The 20555-nt window shown below is 42.3% G+C and overlaps 1 protein-coding gene and 1 long non-coding RNA gene across 3 annotated transcripts; one reads left to right on the forward strand and one right to left on the reverse strand.

The window, feature by feature from the left end:
- Window positions 1-2371: 2371 nt before the first annotated feature.
- On the reverse strand, window positions 2372-15129 carry TNNI2 (troponin I2, fast skeletal type). Of its 2 annotated transcripts, XM_083494994.1 has the most exons (7): window positions 14981-15129; window positions 13175-13207; window positions 9723-9764; window positions 7475-7603; window positions 5226-5315; window positions 4296-4472; window positions 2372-2821 (listed from the first exon to the last, which is right to left on the reverse strand). In XM_083494994.1, the coding sequence occupies exons 4-7, from the start codon at window positions 7595-7597 to the stop codon at window positions 2726-2728; spliced, it is 486 nt and encodes a 161-aa protein (XP_083351120.1). In that variant the 5' UTR covers window positions 7598-7603; window positions 9723-9764; window positions 13175-13207; window positions 14981-15129; the 3' UTR covers window positions 2372-2725. The 2 variants fall into 2 exon arrangements, with proteins under 2 accessions (XP_083351120.1, XP_083351119.1); XM_083494993.1 differs by lacking the exons at window positions 13175-13207; window positions 14981-15129 and having other exon boundaries at window positions 9723-10950.
- LOC310703780 lies at window positions 11095-13022 on the forward strand. The gene is made up of 2 exons (XR_014524366.1): window positions 11095-11657; window positions 11881-13022. It is a non-coding gene; the product is annotated as an uncharacterized lncRNA (long non-coding RNA).
- Window positions 15130-20555: the final 5426 nt, after the last annotated feature.

A 20555-nucleotide genomic window follows, 5' to 3' on the forward strand; every position in this document is an offset into this window, starting at 1 on the left:
GTTTCATGCAAGCCCCCACTTCCCCTTCCCCTTCCCCTCCAATTCCCCTCTCCACGTGCCTGCATGCATGCATGCGTTTTTAAGAGTTGGAGCCTGCAGGTGGGCACTTGAGTTTTCTTTAAATTGCCCCTGCAGTGTTTACCATGGACAGTGAGCCACTCAGCATCACAAGAGGTGTCATAATCCTCCATAGGCCTGTTGTAAAGATCAAGATTATATCTAAATGTTGTTTCCAGCTCCTTTTATCATTTCCAGCTTCAAGGCCATGTTGATGGTTGACAGTATGCTGCCTTTGAAGTTCTTGCCATGCTCTCCCTGCAAAGTCACAGCTCAACCCCGGACCTTCCCTAAGTCTCCAGGCTAAGCGGCCCCCTATGTCTCACATCTAGGGCATTTTTCTTATATCTCTTTCTCTCCATTCAGGCTCCTGCTTAGTCTTGGGTTTCCTTCCTTTCACCTCTCACTTCAGGATCTAGCTCAGCTGGCCTCCAAACTCCTTTTGCACATGTTCCACTTCTGGAAATACAGATACATTCCTTCTTTCCTTCAGACAGAGTGATGTAGCTCACTGCCATGTTGTTTCAATAGTCAGCAGTTTCCCCAGCTTACTTGCAAAGCGATGATGAAGAACAAGTACTTCTAGCTCCCGCAGCAGGAGTTCTCAGCATGCTCGGTCAAATATTGGGATATACCATTCAAAACCATCATTCTCTAATCCTTTGGAATGAAACTAAAATTATAGTCAATTTGCTGATAACAGCCCAAATAATAGCTGCATTCCAAAAAGTAGTACATTAGCTAATTGAGGTTAATGGTAGCTGAGTTAGATTAATGGGTTCATAAAGCATGAGAGGTTCTGCTAATAGATGCTTTATTGTTTTGCATAGCTATAATTTTAAGATGCATATTTTTGTATTTTACTCATTCCTAGGAGATGTCTTGCAAATCACAGTGAATCTTTGGTATTTATTTGTGCTCTCTTGTGGTATTTACATTTGTGCATATTTTGCTATGAAGCCCTTCACTAAATTTGTAATTCTATTTGGTTTTTATAGATTGTAATTTAATTTGGATTTTATTTTAATAATAAATATCTGATTGGGGTTTGCAGTCCACTTGGAAATGGAGAACTGGCCATCATAGTGGCAATGCAATAAAAGTTCTGATCCATTATGCCTATTATCAACCTTTGACTGCCCAGTCCCCTGCATGGAGTCCAGTGAGGCCTGTTCAACATTAAGGACGTATCCTTCGCTTGGTTTCAAAGTTCAGGTTGTGAGTGTTGTTTTCTTATGAAGCCAAAACAGTAAAAAGCCTAAGGAAGGGAGGAGTACAGAAGAGAACATTGAGGACTGAGCATGCTCTGTGACCATCGAATGCTGACTGAGTCTTGAGTGAGGCAGTGGTGTGCAATGAAAAACTAAGACGGGCTGGAATGGAATGAATGACACTTCACCCTGCAACATTTTGTTGTTGATCCCACATGTAACTGAAGCAGCAGATTGTTGTGAACTGCCCTGTGATCTTCAGTTGAAGGGCTATAGAAATTTAATAAATAATAATAATAATAGATTGAGTCTCACAGGTGACTGGAAGGCCAGTCAATCATTATGTTCAGCATCTAATAAGGTCTCTCACTGCCATAGTTGGGATGGAGCACCTCATTAGCCTGCCCAGAAGACACACTGAGAAGAAGTCACATGCAGCTGCTCAGATTTTTTAGGTGTGAGGCAGGCAGAGTAGTTTTTCCGAGTAACCCTGGTGTCGATAATGATGACTATGCTAAAAGAAAATGTCCTTGCAGTGAGAACACTGAGTTAGTGGAAGACGGATAATCCTGCTTAATCCTTTGCCTGCTAATACCTTAAAAACAAGCTACTCTCTTCAACTGGCACCAGAAGCATTTTGCTCTATTCAGCGGCAGCACCCAAAAAGCCTCTCTTCCTTTTGGCCTGTGGACAGAGCAAGGTCCTGAAGACAGGAGCTTTTATGGACATTTGATCTGCAGCTGAGTAGCTTGTTCACCCATTCAGTAATAGCTATTGCTGTTTTGTGATCATACAAGTGCCTCCTAAAACTGTCCCTAGTGCTCCAGAAACAGGTGGCTATGAGGCAAAAAATTATTTGGAGTGCAGTTGCAAACTTTCTTACATTCAAACTCTGGGAACTCTTCTCAAAGGCAAGAGTTAATTCCATGGCACACATAATACAAAAGCACCACAAGGAAGTCCTCTGTGTATGCATTGCAAAACAGCAACTGCAGTTTGTATCTGAGAGAGATCTATCTGCAGTTTCCATGTCAGGAAAATACAACACAGTCACGGCACAAAGTCATTTTGTACCTCAGCCTCCCAAGGCTTACAAATTCAGCCACACTTCCAAAGCTTTATTTACATCAGTTTAGTTGTAACAACAGGTCCTACCAAATTACAGGATTTAATGACTGGATTGTTTCAGGTCATGCAGCTACCATTGTTGCAAAATGGGTTTTAAGACATTTCACAGCTCAAGACAATTGTCTTTCCAGCAATAACATGGGGTCAGGCTGCGGGTAGGGTCTGTAAGGTGGATTGCTCTATGAAATGCAACTGTGGTCTGAGGAAAGTCATCCCAAAAACAGCGCTGTAAAGGATTGGCAGAAAATGAGGTGGCAGGATAGGTGGAAAAGGAGCAATGGGACTTGGATGGGGGATGAGGATTGGACTGAACAGCTGCATGGTTCCTATTACTCGCCACCTTCAAACATCTTCTTCCTGCCTTCCATGCCAGACTTCTCCTCAATGTTCTTCCTCCAGTCACCCACGTCACGAAGATCCTTCTCCTATGGGAGGAAGGGGAGAAACATTCAAGCTTGGTCAATGTCCTTGAACGAAGGGCCACATCCATTTGCTTTTCCTTACACAGCCTTGCTTGACAGAGAGAATGCTACAAGCACTTGTGTATGAACAAAGAGTGTCAGTTATATAGGGTTGGTTCACAAGCTCCCAGCCGGAAAGGTATCTATGAATCCCAAAACAGCATAAAACTCAACACAAAACACAGCAAGAAGTGAAAATGATTATTCTTCCAGACACAATTCAGAGTCTTGGACACTATGGGTCGCACCCAATGTTGGTCATACTGTGAGCAGACCCACCAAAATTAATAGACATGACTGACTTGAGTCCATTAATTTTTATGTGTCTGCTCTAAGTAAAACAGAGTTGGGTACAGCCTCATAATCAGAAAACCCTGGAAGTCAACTAACTGTACTGCCTTTGCAGTCACCTACTGCTTGGTTACGCTGGATGCCCTTCCTGGTTCCTGTCATCTTCCAGCTGACTTAAAATGCAATTTTTAAAAACTCACTGTTGTCTAATTGTGGCCTTTTTAAATTCACCATTATCTCAGTAATGGTTCTTTATTACCATTGTTATCAGCGTGCTTCTTGGAAATGTTCTCCTTTAAGAAACCCACACAGCATGTTTCTTGCTGATTCATAGGAAGCAAACTGGGAGGTTTTCACTCTGACAGGTTTTGGTGGGAGTGGTGAGGGACACAAAAAAAAATTGCAGAGCTATGAATAGTTGACAGTTTTTCCTTTTACTGTGCACTGCTTGTCTTAAAGCTTCATATTTTATTTTGGCTTTAATGGGGTTGGGGTTTTTTATCAATGCTGTAAGTTGCCTTGAGACTCTATTTGGAGGGGGGGAAGGTAAAACAGAAGAATGAATTTATGTTGTTTTACTTGTGATCTGTGGCTTTAAATTAATGCACAACCCTATGCACATCTGCTCAGAAGCAAGCCCCGTTATGTTCAATCAGACTTATTCCCAAATATGTTTGTACAGGACTGCAGTCTAGATTGGACTGAAAGGTCATTGCCTGCATTTGTGCATCGGCAATTACAGTACTAGTAGCTACATACCTCCAAGAGGTAAAATGAAAAAAACTGGTGTAATTTTCTTAAGTACAACCAAATATGATTGACACTGAATGTAGTACCAAAAAAAAAGTATAAAAAGCATCCCCACTGAGCTACTTTAGACAATTACCAGGTGAAACAAAAGAAAGAACCTGAGGCTAGTTGCTAGTGACAAGGAAATGAATGCAACAAAGAAGTAAGGGAACATTGTTAAATGCTAAACTGAGTAACTGGGCACTAAGGGGAGAAAAAATTGTAGATACCAGACCTGAACACAATGTGTCCATGTCTTTGACATGTAGTTTCATTACAAATCAGAATTTGAGTAGACAGCTTTGCTAAATTACACAGCAAAGTCATAGCGGATGCTTCTTTTAACCCCTTTGGATACCTTTTCAGTGTCTTCCTTCTTGACTTGCTTCAGGTTAGCTCTAAGATCCATGCAGACCTTGTGTTTGGAGCCCAGAAGGGCGCGTAGCATAGCGTCTGCAGACATGCGGACTCTCTTCAGAGGTGGCCTCTTGAACTTGCCCCTCAGGTCAAACAGTTTCTGGCTCAAATCTTCAAGCTAGAGGGAGAGGCAGAGAAAGAAAAGGGTGCAAGGGTGGGAAAGGTGAGTGAAATTAGATTAGGGGGACACAGCACAAATCACTACTCAATTATAGGACACAGCCTGACAAAGTAAAGTATACAGAAATTACAGGACAGAAGCAGGCACTTGAGGGAAGGATACAAAGGGAAAGTAGTTCTAGGAGTTACACTGAAGGTATGTCTGTACCTACTCTTTTCTGTGTGATAGCCCACAAATATACTACAAATATATGGCAGAGACTGCATTTAATCCCAAGAGTTGTCTCCTATTGCTCTGCTTCTGTTCTCCCAAAAGAGGAACTAACCCTCCCACAGCTAATTTGAACATTACAAAATGTAATTTGTTCCATGACTTCTTCCTCCTTTTTACACTTTTTAGAAAATTGGTGTCAATGTACCAATGCAACTACCCCTAGTAACAAGTAAACACTTTCTTCTAGGTGGCATATGCCAGCCTTCCATATTTTCTTGGTGGTTTCTTATCCTACTGAACACACATCGTATATTTCAGGTATACCCTTTATGCACACCCTTAACACAGAAAGTGAGACCTCCGACAGTCTAGAAATGTAACTTTGAATCCATTTGTGCAATTTTTACCTTTGTTCAAGAGCTATACACAAGAAGTGATTGTATCCTTCTGGACCCAACCCACTCTTTGGAAACAAAAGTAGGACAATGAAACCCAGAAATTGAAACACACACTCAATACAGCACAGAGCTGGATTACCTCCTTAGTAGTTTTCTGTAACTTAACCTCTGTGTCGTATCTTTCCTCATCAACCTCCTCTATCTTAGCATGAAGTTTTTTGCAAAATTCCTGTTGAGAAACAACGAGAGATTATTAAAGAGGGTTGCTGAAACCCATAGGGCATTTCCTCCCCAGTCTTTCTGTGGGGAAATCTATATTTTATGTGTCTTCAGTACAGAGGTCTGGCTACACAGTTTCAGAAGTGTTCATAGTGAGTTCTTCAGTCCAGCTGCTTTTTTGAAAATCTGAGAACCTAAATCAAGTAGAGAGCATTTTGACAATCCAATCCTGTGCCTGTCTGCTCAGAAGTAAGTCTCAATGAATTCAGTGGGACTTACCCATCCAGGGGTCCTTTACCTTTACCTTTACCTACTTTCCTGGCAAATGTATGCATAGGAATGTAGAATATAAATATAATAAATAAGTGGGATTCTTTTATGCCACTTCATCCTTTCTTTAGGATGGTGTGTGTGTGTGTTACTGAATTGCTAGTTTTGCATTAAAGTGTGTCATTCATACCAAGGAATCCTGATTCACACCTGATGTAATTTACAGCTTAATTCTTTTTCTTTACTTACTTCTGTGGGACTTGGGTTTGTTGTCAAAGCAGAGCTAAGGAGAACATTCCATGAGCACAAAATTTCTCATTGCCTGGTGGAATACTCACACCCCCTCTGTCTGTCCCAAATGCCCCTTAAATCTGTTCTGTGAGTTCCCCTAACCCTCCAGAGCAGATCTGGGGATATTGTGGGGCATGAACAGGGCTGGATGGGGGGGGGATCCCATTGCACTAGTGCTAATCCTTGCCCTATTACAACCACTTAGCTGAATACTGTCCTTAGTTCATAGATGTGTCTCTAGGATTGCACTCTCGGCTACCTCCTTCACTGGACTAGATTCCACTGCAGTACAAGAAACCTGCTATGTGGTTAGATTCAATAATGGCTACTTGCATAGGCCCTGCTGAGGGATGTGAATTATTTTATCAAGAGATTATTGAGCAAGTCATGAAAGGTGGCAGAGGCATTTTTCTTGCCATGGTTGAGTCTGCTTTCCCCTCAGTCAGGGACACTGCTTCAGAGCTCAGTGACCAGGGGACTGTGGGACAGGAAGAGATGTGGGTGCAAAATTTTCAGGAAAACTTAAATACTCTTGGTGTATCCAACCACAAACTGCAGAAAAGCAGCATACTGTATTTCTGGAAAACACATTGTAGTTGTTTCTTCATACCTCATGTTAACACAGGTCAGTGACACACATAAACACTTTTTTTAAAAAAAGCAATGGGTTCTGTGCCTTTGAAATGTGTATCTGATATAGGAGGCTCCCTTAAGCAGCAATCCTAAACCAATATTCCTAGTAGTAAGCTCTACTGAACACCATAGGCTTTACTTTTGAATAAGCACGCACAGGGGTAGACCGTTGTTTACAACAACAGTCACTCAATGTGCAGAAGCAATGACCAGGCCAGATATATAGGCGATTCTGAGTGAAAAAAATCACATGGGAGCTGAACATGACAGGGGGGGGTGTACAGCCCTAGAAATACAGTCCAACCTTACTTAAATGATGTCTTTGCTTCAAAAGCAACATAGGATCAAATAATCCATAAAAAACACAATAACAAATGTTGCAACTAAATATCTCAACCCTGACCACTAAACAACTCTATGGATTCTGATAAAATATCCTATGTCAGGTTTGAAAGGAACCTGGTGCCTTCCAGCTGTTTATGACCCCCCAACTCCCATTATTTCAAAACACTGGCTAAACTGGCTGGGGCTGATGGGAGTCCAACAACATATGGAGGGCTACACTTCCCCATCCTTGTTCTATGTAGCTGTTTCTACCAATGCCGTTGTATCATGAATGATCAGGCAAAGTTGTTAAGCACAGCTGTGTTCTAAAAAATAAATTATAAATCACTGTCTGGACCAATATGCATTCACTCACATGCTCTGTGAAGACCTAGTGTGAAAGGAGAATTATCATTTACACAGGCATGTCCAGACCTCTGGGTTTGAAGATTGTTTGGAGCAGGAAATGGACTGAGACCAAACTAGAGGTGAATGAAATTAAATAATAGCCATAATAATAATAATAATAATAATAATAATAATAATAATAATAATCCTTTATTGTCACTACACCTTAGAACTACACCTTAGAACTGACATCCTATGTTGCGGTTCTTGTGCAGCAGTGAATGGAGGAGATTCAATTATTACCTGCAAGTCTTGCATGGAACTTGGGAGTGACAGAGGTGGACAGTGCTCTGCAAGGTAGTTGGCCTTTTCTTGTTCTTTGGCTACAGCTTCTTTTTCAAGTTCACCAGCAGCAATCTGGAGCATAACACTCTGGAGGATAAAGTTGGGACAAGCACAATGACTGGGGGAACAGAACGACTTCTCAAGGCAATCGTCATCATACACAATGATACACAAACACCCACCAGGGTGAAGTGCTGGGCACAGAGAAATGGACTGGGCAGAGCCAGCATGGGCCTAATGGGGAAAGGGTAGGATGGGGTTTGGAAGCTGTTGAGGACTGAAACCGGGAAAAGGGTGGGTGGAGTTTGGGAATCCAAAGGGTATATAAATATAGTTTGTTTTATTTTTATTTTTATTTTGTTTTGCTATTGGTATGGAAAGGGGGAAAGACGTGGAAGGGAAACTCTTGGTCGACCTTAGGAAAATGATGGGTAAAATTGAATAAGCTGAAATTGTTTTATTTTTAAAAATGTCTTAAATTAAATGAAAATAAAGTGAGTAAACATAAATCAAGTGAGTAAACATAAATCAAGTGAGTAAACATAAATCACGGAAATGGAAGAAATCACGGAAATGGAAGAAAAAAGAAAAGTTAATTAATAAAATGATAGAATAAATTAAATTAAGTTAAATGGAAGAAGTAGATCAAGGATTTGTTGAACCAACAATTTAAACTGGAATACAGGAAGGGGAGGTGTGAGGAGGTCTGAGAAACAGGGTAAAAGAGAATAAGTATATGAACAATCAGGTGTTTTTAATTGTCCTTTTTTATGTTTTCGATTTTTGTATTTTTTTGTTTTTTCTTTGTTTATTTTTGTGCTTGTTGTTATATGTTTTGTTCTTTATGAAAATACTAATAAATATTCATTATTTTTTTTTAAAAAAAGGAAGCTGTGGCCCTCCAGATTTTATTGAACTCCCAACTCCTATTAACCCCAGTCAGAATAGCCAACCGTAAGGGTTGCTTAGAGCTGTAGGCCAACAATATCTAGAGCAGGGGTCAGCAACCTTTTTCAGCCATGGGCTGGTCCACAGTCCCTCAGACCATGTGGTGGGCCGGACTATATTTTGTTTGGGGGGGGGATAAATGAATTCCTATGCCCCACAAATAACCCAGAGATGAATTTTAAATAAAAGGACACATTCTACTCATGTAAAAACACACTGATTCCCAGACCATCCGCGGGCCACATTGAGAAGGCGATTGGGCTGCATCTGGCCCCCGGGCCTTAGGTTGCCTACCCCTGATCTAGAGGTTCACAGGTCCCCCATTTCTGGTGTAGGGCCAGGGCTTGTGCTCTGCCATGACTTCACTGGGTGGTCTTGGGAAAGCCACCGCCCCTTAGCTTCAGTATCCTGTGTAAAACGAATACTATAATGATTGGATTCAGAGTCAAGCTAGTTGTAACAGCAGATGTTCTGTTTGCTTAAACATGCAGCTGCACCAATCATGTAGAAAGAGAGGGTAGGCACTGATTTTAACAATGAAAAGGATTCATAGATGAGAGGTTCAAAACCATACCTGCCCTCAACACACACACTTCTACATTATGTCCATGCAGTTTCTCTCCCTGAGCGCCTTTCTCCTCAGATCAGCTCCAGTATCACAAGTTGCCTCAGCTTGGCAAAACAACACTTGGGGGGAAAGGTGTGGTGTAAAAGTCTCAACACCATCCATCCATCTGCCCCCTTCCCTGTTGACATATGGGTGAGGGGGCCTCTTCCACATGGTTGTGGCAGCTGTGTCTAAACTGCCATCATTGCTGCCACTGCCATGGCAAGTGTGGGGCTGTTGTACTTGAAAAGTTAAACATGGCAGATGCTGTGAACCAGGGGTGGGGACCCTGTGCCCCACCGATGTTGCTGAGCTACAGCTCCCCTCCACCATTGCCAGTGGTCAGGAATGGCGGCAGCTGTCATTAAGCAATATTTGGAAGGCCACCAGTTCCCTATCCATGCCGTCAAGTGTCTGACATTTTAAAAGAGCTCTTGTAGATGAAAAGCAACAATAGAAAAGGGTCTTAGTGTGGAATAGTCAGGCCAATTTTCTGTAGATGTCAAGAACCCCCTTGGAAAAGGGGCCACTCAGGCAGGGTTCAGTGCTGTGAGGCTTAGAGCTTTTTACCATCCACATCTCTTACCCAAGGGGAAAAGTAAGAAAGAAACAGAAGTCGTTTTGTTCGGAACGACCAGAGAGAAAAGGTACCTTGAGATGCTGCCGGCGGGCAGTGATTGCCCTCTTCCTTTTCTGAAATGGCAAGAAGCAAAATGAGAAAGAAGTGGGTTACTTTAGTGTTTTGTCCTTCTCACAGTCACAGCCGATTTCTCCCCCTCCCCCAGGCATGTCTTTTGACATTGCTTCAAGAGGCAATTGGGTATAGATGTCAAGATTTGCCCTTGAATGATGCTAATGGGACCCTTTGCTTCTGCAAGTTGGCTCCTCATAACAACAGCACATTCTATCTCTGGTGCTTTGGGGCAGAGGGAATAGCCAGGCATGTTTTGAATAGCTCCCTGACCTGCTTGCTGTACTTTCATTTGAGGGCATCCCATCCAAGTCATGAATGTTTAAGAAATCTGATAAGGTCACCACAGTATGGGGGCAGCCAGACCAGAATTTGGCCTTTTAAAGGTGACTTTTAAAGGCAATGGAAAGACTTGGCTCTACTGCAGTAGGCTTTGGTCAAAATCTATCATTAGTGTTCCTACGTATGCTATGAGATGCTTCTTCCAGAAGCCTATTTTGTAACTCTTTCTTGTGCAATTTATCCCTATGGGAAAATCCATTTCAATACATGTGGTGGGGACTAAGCAAAAGAGAGGGGAAGTTTGCTCCCAAGTGAAAAGAAAAGAAACCAAATACACCAGTAAGAAAAAGAACCCATATGGTAAGTTCTATATGCTTAGATGGACCCTTCTTCAGCTGGGCCCTCTAGATTTCTGAGGCCTAGAAGGTGGTTACAAAACTCAGGGCCTTTTTAGTGGTTTCCCCTGCACTATGAAACTATCCATCCAAGGAAGTCCACCAAGACACCTCTCTTCTGACTGTTAGGGATCTGGTAAAATAAAAATAAAAAACTTTCCCCATAAAGCCCGGGGGGGGCGTTACCTTATTGTTAAGACTGTAAAACTAATGTCTGTTTGTTCTCTTGTATTAGTTGCTTAATTTTGATTAGTGGTCTTAATTGGATGGCTTTAATGGCTTTTAATAGTTCTGACTACAGTTTGCTATGTTATGTGTAAGCTACTTTAGGGATCCTTTTAGATAAATAGGAGGCATGGGAAACAACAAACAAACAAATGAATAAAGGCATACATGCTCTCAACAACCACCACCACAACAACCACCTAACACTGAATAGTTCAAAACTATCACAGAGGCAGACCAAGTGTGACATATTCTGCTACAACCAAAATTTGGGCTAGCAAATGTTCCAGTTACAACAGTAAGATTTTTGGAGCAGAACAGGGACCTCGCCTACTCCATTTCGGCAGCTTCTGGTATGGCATCCAAGATCTATCATGGCATAATCTTGTATGCCTGCAGGCCTCTGGCATGGCAAGGGGGCAGTGAGATCACTGACTGCATCTTGCCAAAGGCCTCTATGCTTGTGAGGAAAGGCCTACTGTAGCCTGAACATGCTACTTCACATGCACAGAAGCATCCAGTCAAGAAGGGTCAGTGATGCCCTTGACCCCTTGCTATGTCATAGACTTCAGAGGATGCACAGCAATGCTCAGCTTCACCTGCACGCATAACCAGGCTGCATTAGCCCTCTCTGCAGATGCCCAGAGGGCATTCCAGACTCCACAATCTTCTCTAGAGTTTGGGCAGAGCAGAAGTAACACATGCCTTGCCCTGCTAAAACTTCCTGAAGGTACATAAGGTACTCTTTAATGTCCTAGAGTCCTAGACCATTGTTACTAATCTCAACTTCTAGTGTCTCTGCTTTCACTGCCTTCCATCAGGATGAGATTAGATGATAAATGTGGACAAACATATTGGCAGCTTAAAGAAGCAGGGATCAGCCTTCTGGTCAATGCCAGTCCCTAGAGCTCCCCTCTAATAGCTGTTCTGTGAGTAATCTATTAATACCCACAGAAGCTGCTAACACAATTTCTAAGTCAGCCTGGGAAATAGGTGCCTTCCATGGTTCCAGTAGTAGATAGGTAGCCGTGTTGGTCTGCCATAGTCAAAATAAAAAATTCCTTCCAGTAGCACCTTAAAGACCAACTAAGTTAGTTCTTGGTATGAGCTTTCGTGTATCTGAAGAAGTGTGCATGCACACGAAAGCTCATACCAAGAACTAACTTAGTTGGTCTTTAAGGTGCTACTGGAAGGAATTTTTTATTTTGGGAAATAGGTGTCCATGTTTCCTTATTGCAGTGTCAGCAATAGCAAACAGGAAAAAAAGAGCCCCTAAAGAGCACATCATCCTCTTGTTGGATTTTTAAAAAATACCACTATTGAACCACCTATTATTATTATAGTAGAAGTAGTGTACTAGGGGGATGGCTTTGAGTGAAACATAGTTGTGAGCTTTACATGGAGGATCATTGTTGGAAGCTGCCCAGAGTGTTTGGGGAGGCCTGGCCAGATGGGCAGGGTATGAGTAATTATTATTATTATATTATTATTGTTATCATTGCACACCTTGGAAGTTCTTTGACGGGGGCAGGGCAAGGCAACCCAGCAGCAGAGATGGGGGTGCAAGCTTTCCTATGGCATTGTTCCTAAGTGGGACAGCATGTCACTTCTTCTAGTTAGAACCTTTCATTTATGCAAGAAAAATGAAATGTTTGCACTAAAGGGTGCCACTGAGGAGAGCCTAAATTTGCATGTACACAGGCAGACGCAGACGCAGGCGCGTGCACACGCACACACACACACGCACACACAGCTGTCTCTCTATTTCCATAGCTCCATTGTAGATTCCATCTTGTGATGGAATGTTGGGAGGGTGGAATGGAATGTTTGAAACTCGCTTATAGAGGAGGAGGAGGAAAGACAATGCATTTTGGTTGATGAGTAATCTTCACTGCCCTACAAGATCTTCTCCAAGAGGGCAGAGTTGATCCCAGACTGATAGCATTAGCCAATGCTCTTCTGATCCAAAGTTCTACCCATGAACCTCACCCCATCCACCCCAGCCAAAATAGAAAGGGAAACTTACTTCTTCACTGGTTTGGGAGAAAGAAATAGACACAAACAGAAAGCAGGGAAGGAAAAACAGATGGTTAGTTTCGAGAATAAAGAGACAGATTCTCTGATCCAAAAGACTGAGCATGGAGCAATCAGGGTAATAGTGGGCGAAGCATTTTTGCAAATGTTAAAATCCCACCCATCTACTGTTTGGCAGGGAAGGAAGAGGAAAGAGAAGCCAGATAACCAGAAGAATTGTAACTTTTTGAAAGAGCTCTTTGCACACAGCTCCAGCAGCTGGGTGGCATGGGGGACGGCCCAGTGTACCCAATCTATTTGCATGTGCGTCTCCCCATCCAGTTGGCGATATGCATAGAGAAGCCGATGCAGCACATGCGCTAGACAGATGGGAGTGCAGAAAGGTATTACTTCTTGTTGACGGGATTGAAAGAAAAATTGTAGCTCTAGAATTGCATTTTTAAAAATGTGTTTCACAAGATAAGCACAACAGTAACTTACTCAGACATCTTGGTTTTGTTGATGAGCACCTGCAACAAACCAAAGGCAGATATATATATTTAATAAACGTGTATTGTTTGGATTAAACAACATTGGTCACTACTAGAAAATAGAAATTGGTTTGTACTTATTGCCCAACTGCTCCCCATCTGCTGAGTGAGGAAGTAGTTGCCAAATTTATGGAAGGCTGCCAAATACATTCTCTCACTACACACACACCCCGTATAATTTTTATTATTTTTTCCTTTTATAACACAACAAATCCAACCTTACAACAACAAACAAATATACTCTTTGCTCAGTTGCAATGAGAAAAGCCTTCCAGAAAACTTGCAAGTTTTAACCCTTGTAGAAACACTGTGTGCTGAAACCTCTGCAATAAACTCGTATTGCAGCCCATGTGAGGAGACAAAGCATGCTTTGCTACTTAGTCAATAGCTTACATTTTATTGCAAGTGATTCTTATCAGTACATGTATGCATTCTACTGACTGCTATAATGGTGGTAACTAGAGAAGTACACAGCTATACATTTAGGAATTTGCTTCCATTTCAGCGGCTTCTCGAGAACAAGTTGCATTAAACTTTAAGGTTTTCCTGTATTTTTGTATTGTTTCAAATCGATTATTTAAAAGGTATGTGCCTCGCCCACCCCGCCCACCAGTGTGTGAACTACTTTGCTATCTTTGGATCGCAAATAGATGGCCATTATACTCAGAATGAGACAAGGAAGAGTTAAGAGATGGCCAGAAAGGACACCCCCGAAGGCCATGGCTGACCTCCCGAAAGAAACCTTATCCTGAAAAATGTGTAGGGCCTATCACATAATGGAGAAGAAAGTGCTTCTAAAAATGGCTTGCAAAGGAGCTGCAGCTGTCTCCTTGGGTTGTGGCCTGCCTTTCCTAGTGACTCAGGAGGGCCAATAAGGGGTGTCACTGTGGTAACCACAGGTGGCAAAGGTGCAAATGACAGTGGGCGTGATATATACTAGAAATAAAACAAAATACAAATAAGGAACAACAGAGGGAAATCACACCAATCATCAAAATAGACGTTTGTGTAATTTGCAGTTTTGTATCCTTTCAGTATTTTCTACAGTATATCCCAACTTGTCAGTTGCCTTTTTTGCAGAAATGTCAGCATGCTACTTGTGAAACCAGCACCACTCAGACTCACTGAAAACAAAGCTCTCTATTTTAATCATTTTCTTAGCAGCAAGTGCGAAAAAGGTCACGCGGTCACGCATTACATCTTCCCCTTTCTTCTTCAACAAGTGGTTTTTCCATCTGCTCCCTACCGCCCCAAAATTGCTTACTGAACAGAGAGCAAGCTTACTCAAATTAGTTATGCTTTTCTTTCCTGAAAGGCAAAATCGTATGCGTTCTTCTTTTTCTTTTTCTGGTTAGGCTTTCTCTACCGAGCAAGTTTTAATGTAGAAACAGGCCATGTTTTCAGCAGGGAAATTTGACTGCATTCTCAAGCTCAGGTTTCGCAGTGCAAATTTACACTGCAGATTCCTTAACATCGTGGGTATTAAATCTGAGGACGGAGTAAATCTGAGCTTTCCAGCTCTTGAATCATGAGAGCCACAGCCACTTTTATGGAGTGGGACCAGCAACAAAGTCCGATGAAATTGATTGCTGTAACAGGCTAAAGAAAGAAAAGATAGATACACTGGGGTTTAGATCCTTTCCCCCAGTCAAGAATCATTAATCTAGGAACCACAGAGTTTCTACTCTTTCTTTCAGCCTCTTAGAACAGCAAGTGGGGGGGGGGTCAATAAGAGACATGCAAAGGGCTCACCTAAGTCCCAAGAAGAAAAACACACAGCGCTGGTGGGAGGACTGGATCAACTGGCAAGCCACGGGCAGCTGGCTTACTGAGGAGGTATAAATGTGTTTCTTAAACAGCTCAGCAAAAAAACCCATTCTCTCTTTAAGGGCATGGAGTCTTCCTTAGACCAATGGTGTGTAAGGGTCCAGAAATACAAACCACCCCCCTCGGCTAAAGCAATCAATTTGGGAAGCAGTCAAGAAGTCTTGGAGAAGTCAGGCAGCAGGGAGAATAACAGAAGAGGAAGTGTATTTTGCAGAGTGTTGGGAGCACAGTCATATATTTTGCATGGTAAAGAGGTAAAATGAATCCAGTGAAAGACACATATGAAAAATATACATATACACATGCTCAGAACTTCAGTTAATTTTTAACACAGACAACATTTAAAGGGCCCACCCTAATTTCCTTCTTCAACCAATTCAGGTACATACTACCTTATTGATCTTTTTGTATTTATACCACACGTTTTCTCCAAGGACACATCGGATACTCCTATTTTACCCTTACAACAACCCTATGAGGTAGGCTAGGTGAAGTGATAATAATCTATATAGCATGTTAGTGTGTTCAAAGTGCTTCATACGTAGTAATCCAGAAGGCAAGGTAAAGTAAATGTCAGCAGTTCATGATAGGGGGGGGGGGTGAGTCGTGGTTCAGAAACATTAGTTTGTCTAACACCGCCTAGCAAATTCATTGCAGAAGCAGAATTTGAACATGGGACTTCTTGATTCAAAGCTCAGTTTCTTTCTTTTTTTAAAAAGATATTTATTGAGATTTTAAACAGTAAAAGAAACCTTCACACACAAAATAAAGCAGAAAAATACATTAAAATACATTAGAAAGGAAAAAAGAAAAAACCTAAAAAATATAAGAAAAAAAGAGAAAAAAGATAAAAAGATAAAAAAGACATAAAAATCAAATTTTTTACTTGTTATTTTCATACCCCTTCTTCCTGACTTCCTCACATCTCCCTTTTTTGTGTTCCTTTTTACACAACTATATTCAGCAAATATCCTACCCTCTTTCAAATCTTGATCTATGTTATAGATTTCAACCCAGTGTGTCTCCAATTCTTCCTTTTATATCCTTTTGTTTACATTTGACACAATGTAATCTAATTTTTTTTTCACCCTTGTCTTTTGAAACTTTTGTTACCTACTCCTTTTACCTATGTCACTAATGCCACATTGTCTTGATATCCTGCATCATTTTAACCCAGCATTTTAACATTTTAACACTCCGATATTTTACAATGTTTTTGCAAATAGTCTTTAAACTTCTTCCAGTCCTCTTCCACTGACTCTTCTCCCAGGTCTCGAATTCTGCCAGTCATTTCTGCCAATTCCATGTAGTCTATTACTTGCATCTGCCATTCTTCCAGGGTGGGTAAATCTTGTATCTTCCAGTACTTTGCGATGAGTATTCTTGCTGCTGTTGTTGCATACATAAAAAAGGTTCTGATTCAAAGCTCAGTTTCGTTGCCACTGTGCAACTGAACAAATTGCCTGAGGCTACTCAGCAAATTTCTCAACTAAGCAGGAATTTGAAGCAAACTTTTTACATAAGGGCTAGTCCAATACATTTTGCAGCATGAAGCAAGGTTCCTCCCTACTGGCCCCATTTCACATGCAGAAGCTGACTGAACTTACAGTTGAATTTTACTTCAGAAATTGCACTGGGCCATCAAACTCCACCACACCTGAGGGAAGCAGGCAGCACACAGAGCCTCACCACAACTCCCTATTTGTTGCCCCCAAATCTGTTGCCACCATGGCCACCCCACTCTGTCTAAGACAGTGGAGGCCAGACTTGGCCCTCCAGCTGTTTGGGGACTACAATTCCCATCATCCCTGACCACTGGTCCTGTTAGCTAGGGATGATGGGAGTTGTAGTCCAAAAGCAGCTGGAGGGCCACCGGCTAAGAGAAGGGCCAGCATCCTACAGCCCAAATCCACCACTTTCCCACTGTACCACAGACTCTCATTGGGTATCATTTAAGAAGTCAATACCGAGGAAATAATCACATTCATCAGCTGAAGCTTTAAGCTGCATGGTCCATGAAAACTGGCTTTTCAAGTTTATATCCAAGGAAGATGGATTTTAAGGCTTCTCAGTAGTTTGGTGGATTTCGGATGTTCTCTTCCCTCCTGCTCCTCCTCTCCTTTTTCAATGCTTCCCGCAGACTCAATACATCCACGTTTGACACGCTGTGCAGGTACAGATCTTAAGTTCAAAGAGATACTAAAGAAGGATTACAGCACCCAAGGCAATACTGCAGTATAAATTCTCCTCACAGCTTCCAGCAAATCTCATCCCCCTGACAGCAGCAAGCAGGGCTAGTATAGCACTGGAATGCTGATCCTTAAAGGTGCTGAATGGCTAATATGATGTTGATGAAGATGAAGAAGAAGAAGAAGAAGAAGACCAAACCTGCCTTTTTGGTATGATAGCCTCTCTTCCCACAGGGTCCTCTTGGGCTACCTTGGACAGACAGAAATAAGTACAAGAGCCCCAAAATACATGCTATTTCTAAATGCAAGCAATGGGTTTGCCATGTATTGATCATAGAGATAATTATGTACAAAAACTGGGGTGGTTGCATTATCTAGACATTACACAGGAAGATAATTTGCTGTTAATTACAGTGGTACCTCAGGTTAAGTACTTATTTCGTGCCGGAGGTCCGTTCATAACCCGAAACTGTTCTTAACCTGAAGCACCACTTTAGCTAATGGGGCCTCCTGCTGCTGCCGCGCCGCCAGAGCACAATTTCTGTTCTCATCCTGAAGCAAAGTTCTTAACCCAAGGTAATATTTGTGGGTTAGCAGTGTCTGTAACCTGAAGCGTATGTAACCTGAAGCGTATGTAACCCGAGGTACCACTGTATAAATGTGACATTTATCAGGGCAATTTATATAGAAATAACCCCAAGTGCAGAAGGCAGTTTCTCCATGAGGGAAGTGAGGGGCAGACGGGGCTCATCAACCTGTGAAGGGAACCCATCTAGAAGGAAAACTCTTATTCTAAGCCTCTGCTGCCTTGTGGATATCTTTGGGAGAAGAAAAGGCTAAGGAGTAAACCCTACACAAACCCGGAGTAGAGTACAGAGTGCTTTTGGACTACAACTCTCATCATCCTTAGCTAGAAGGACCAGTGGTCAGAGATGATGGGGATTGTAGACCAGCTGTTTGGGGCACACTGATAGAAGGCACTCCCTGCTACAGAGTGGGGGAGGGCAGACCTTTGAGCCTCCCAGATGTTGCTGAACTACAACTCCCATCATCCCTACCTAGCGGGGCTAATGGGAGTTGTAGTCCAACATTTTGAGGGCCACAAGATAGCCAGTCCTGCACAGAACTCTGGAATAAATCAGGAGCCTGAAATTCAACTTCATGTTTTGAATCCAGGCTGCTAAAAGTCCACTTTCAAATTTGATTCTGGCATAAAATGTCCGCTCTGATTCAGCTAGATTATAAAAGCAAACGCAATGCCATCTCAAGCCTCCCTGTTAATCAGTAACCACCCTGCTAGCTGCAAACAGTCAGAAAGCACTCCTGTTCTGGCACCTGGGCAACTCAGGAAAGGGCTGCCTGCACTGTCACAGAGAGATTGCAGTGCCAGAGAAGGGAGAACAACTCGTCTTAGTAATGAATGCGCTCTGGCATAGCCTGGTGAGAAAAGCGTGTATCACATGGGCACGATCAAGGTGGAATCGGACTTCATTTTATTAACCTCAAGTGTCCAGCTTTCATATTGCCCGTCTTGCTTCAGAATACAGCTTCCTTCTGCCACCTGCTGGTAGAAGCACAGCCAAAGCAACATTCAAAAGGTAAAATGCAGCAAGTCCATTGCATCAAAGCCTTGCTGAAAGCAACAGGACAGGGCTGAACCGAACAACTGACTTATTGCAGTAGGTCTGGGGCTGCAATACCTAGAGTGTAAGACACTTTTAATTTCATAGAATCATTTATGAAACTTCTGGGTAGCACAAAAACCCAGAAAACTGAAAGAGCTGTCTTTGTAGAGAGAAAGAATGCTAACAGGACTTTACACAAAGATCAGTATCATATACAGTCAGTTAGAATAAGAAAAAAGGCTATAAATCTCCTGACCCTACCGAAGAGCTCAAAATGCATAGGGCTCTTGATTCCTGAATGTTGGCAGCCCCTGCGTGTTTTCTGAGTCAGACTGTATGTGCATCAAGGATATGCCTATACTTCTCTGCCTATACTTTTCAGTTGGGTAGTCTCAATCAAACACCTCTTAAATACACCTCTATTAATGCCAGGTCTACATAGGGTCACAATGTTCTTTATTTAACATAATTTCTTATATTATAGAAACGCTACTCACATATGACACATTTGAAGCCAAACTTCAATCAGAACGCTTTATAAAGGATTAAGTATTCAAGTGTCAATTTTATCACTGGGATAAGTTTGCAGCATGCTGGACTGCTTTGAACTACAAACTGGTAGAACTGTCATTTCTTATTTATTATTATTTGTTTGTTTATTTGTTTGTTTGTTTGTACCCTGCCCATCTGGCTGGGTTGCCCCAGCCACTCTAGGCGGCTTCCAGCATATATAAAAACGCAGTAAGATATTAAACCTTAAAAAGCTTCCCTATACAGGGCTGCATTCAGATTATATAAATGTTATAGAACTACTTATTCCACAGGGCAGGTTCCACTACCAAGAAGGCCCTCTGCCTGGTTCCCTGTAGCTTTACTTCTCACAGGGAGGGAAGCGCCAGAGGCCCTCAGCGCTGGACTTCAGTGTCCAGACTGAACGATGGGGGTGGAGATGCTCCTTCAGGTATACTGGGCTGAGGTCATTTAGGGATTTAAAGGTCAGCACCAACACTTTGAATTGTGCTCAGAAACGTACTGGGAGCCATTGTATGTCTTTCAGGACCCGGTATTTTATGGTCTCGGTGGCTGCTCCCAGTCACCAGTCTAGCCTCCGCATTCTGGATTACATAATTGTAGTTTCTGAGTAACCTTCAAAGGTATCTCCACACAGACTACATTGCAGTTGTCCAAACAGGAGATAACCAGTGCATGTACCACTCTGGTGAGACAGTGTGCACGCAGGTAGATTGTCAGCTGGCATACCAGGTGGAGCTGGTAAACAGCTGCCCTGAACACAGAATTGACCTGTGCATCCATGGACAGCTTTGAGTCCAAAATGAGTCCCAGGCTGTGCACCTGGTCCTTCAGGGGCACAGTTAACCCATTCAGGACCAGGGAGTCCCCCACACCTGCCTACCCTGTCTGCCAGAAACAATATTTCTGTCTTGTCAGGATTCAACTTCAATCCATTAGCTGCCATCCATCCTCCTACAGCCTCCAGACACTCACACAGGACATTCACCACCTTCACTGGTTCTGATTTAAATGAGAGGTAGAGCACAGGAGGGCTGGTTTGCTCCTCCAGCACCTTGAATATTGGCCAAGCTACCTGGAGGGGAGGTGCAAAACTACCATAATGTTCTGAGCCACATTTTGTATTGGATTTTTAAAAGGGGGTGCATGTGACCT

The sequence above is a fragment of the Podarcis liolepis genome (genome assembly GCF_965112155.1).
Source record: "Podarcis liolepis genome assembly, chromosome: 1".
Taxonomy (NCBI): Eukaryota; Metazoa; Chordata; class Lepidosauria; order Squamata; family Lacertidae; genus Podarcis; species Podarcis liolepis.

What these genes read in the sequence shown, in the direction of transcription:
- TNNI2 (XM_083494994.1), bottom strand. Translation starts at nt 7,597, where the DNA reads ATGCTCCAGATTGCTGCTGGTGAACTTGAAAAAGAAGCTGTAGCCAAA. An exon ending in GTTCCATGCAAGACTTGCAG is followed by an intron (nt 5,316 to 7,474) that starts GTAATAATTGAA and finishes GTTTCTCAACAG; the next exon opens with GAATTTTGCAAAAAACTTCA. An exon ending in AGAAGGAAGACACTGAAAAG is followed by an intron (nt 2,822 to 4,295) that starts GTATCCAAAGGG and finishes TTCCTCCCATAG; the next exon opens with GAGAAGGATCTTCGTGACGT.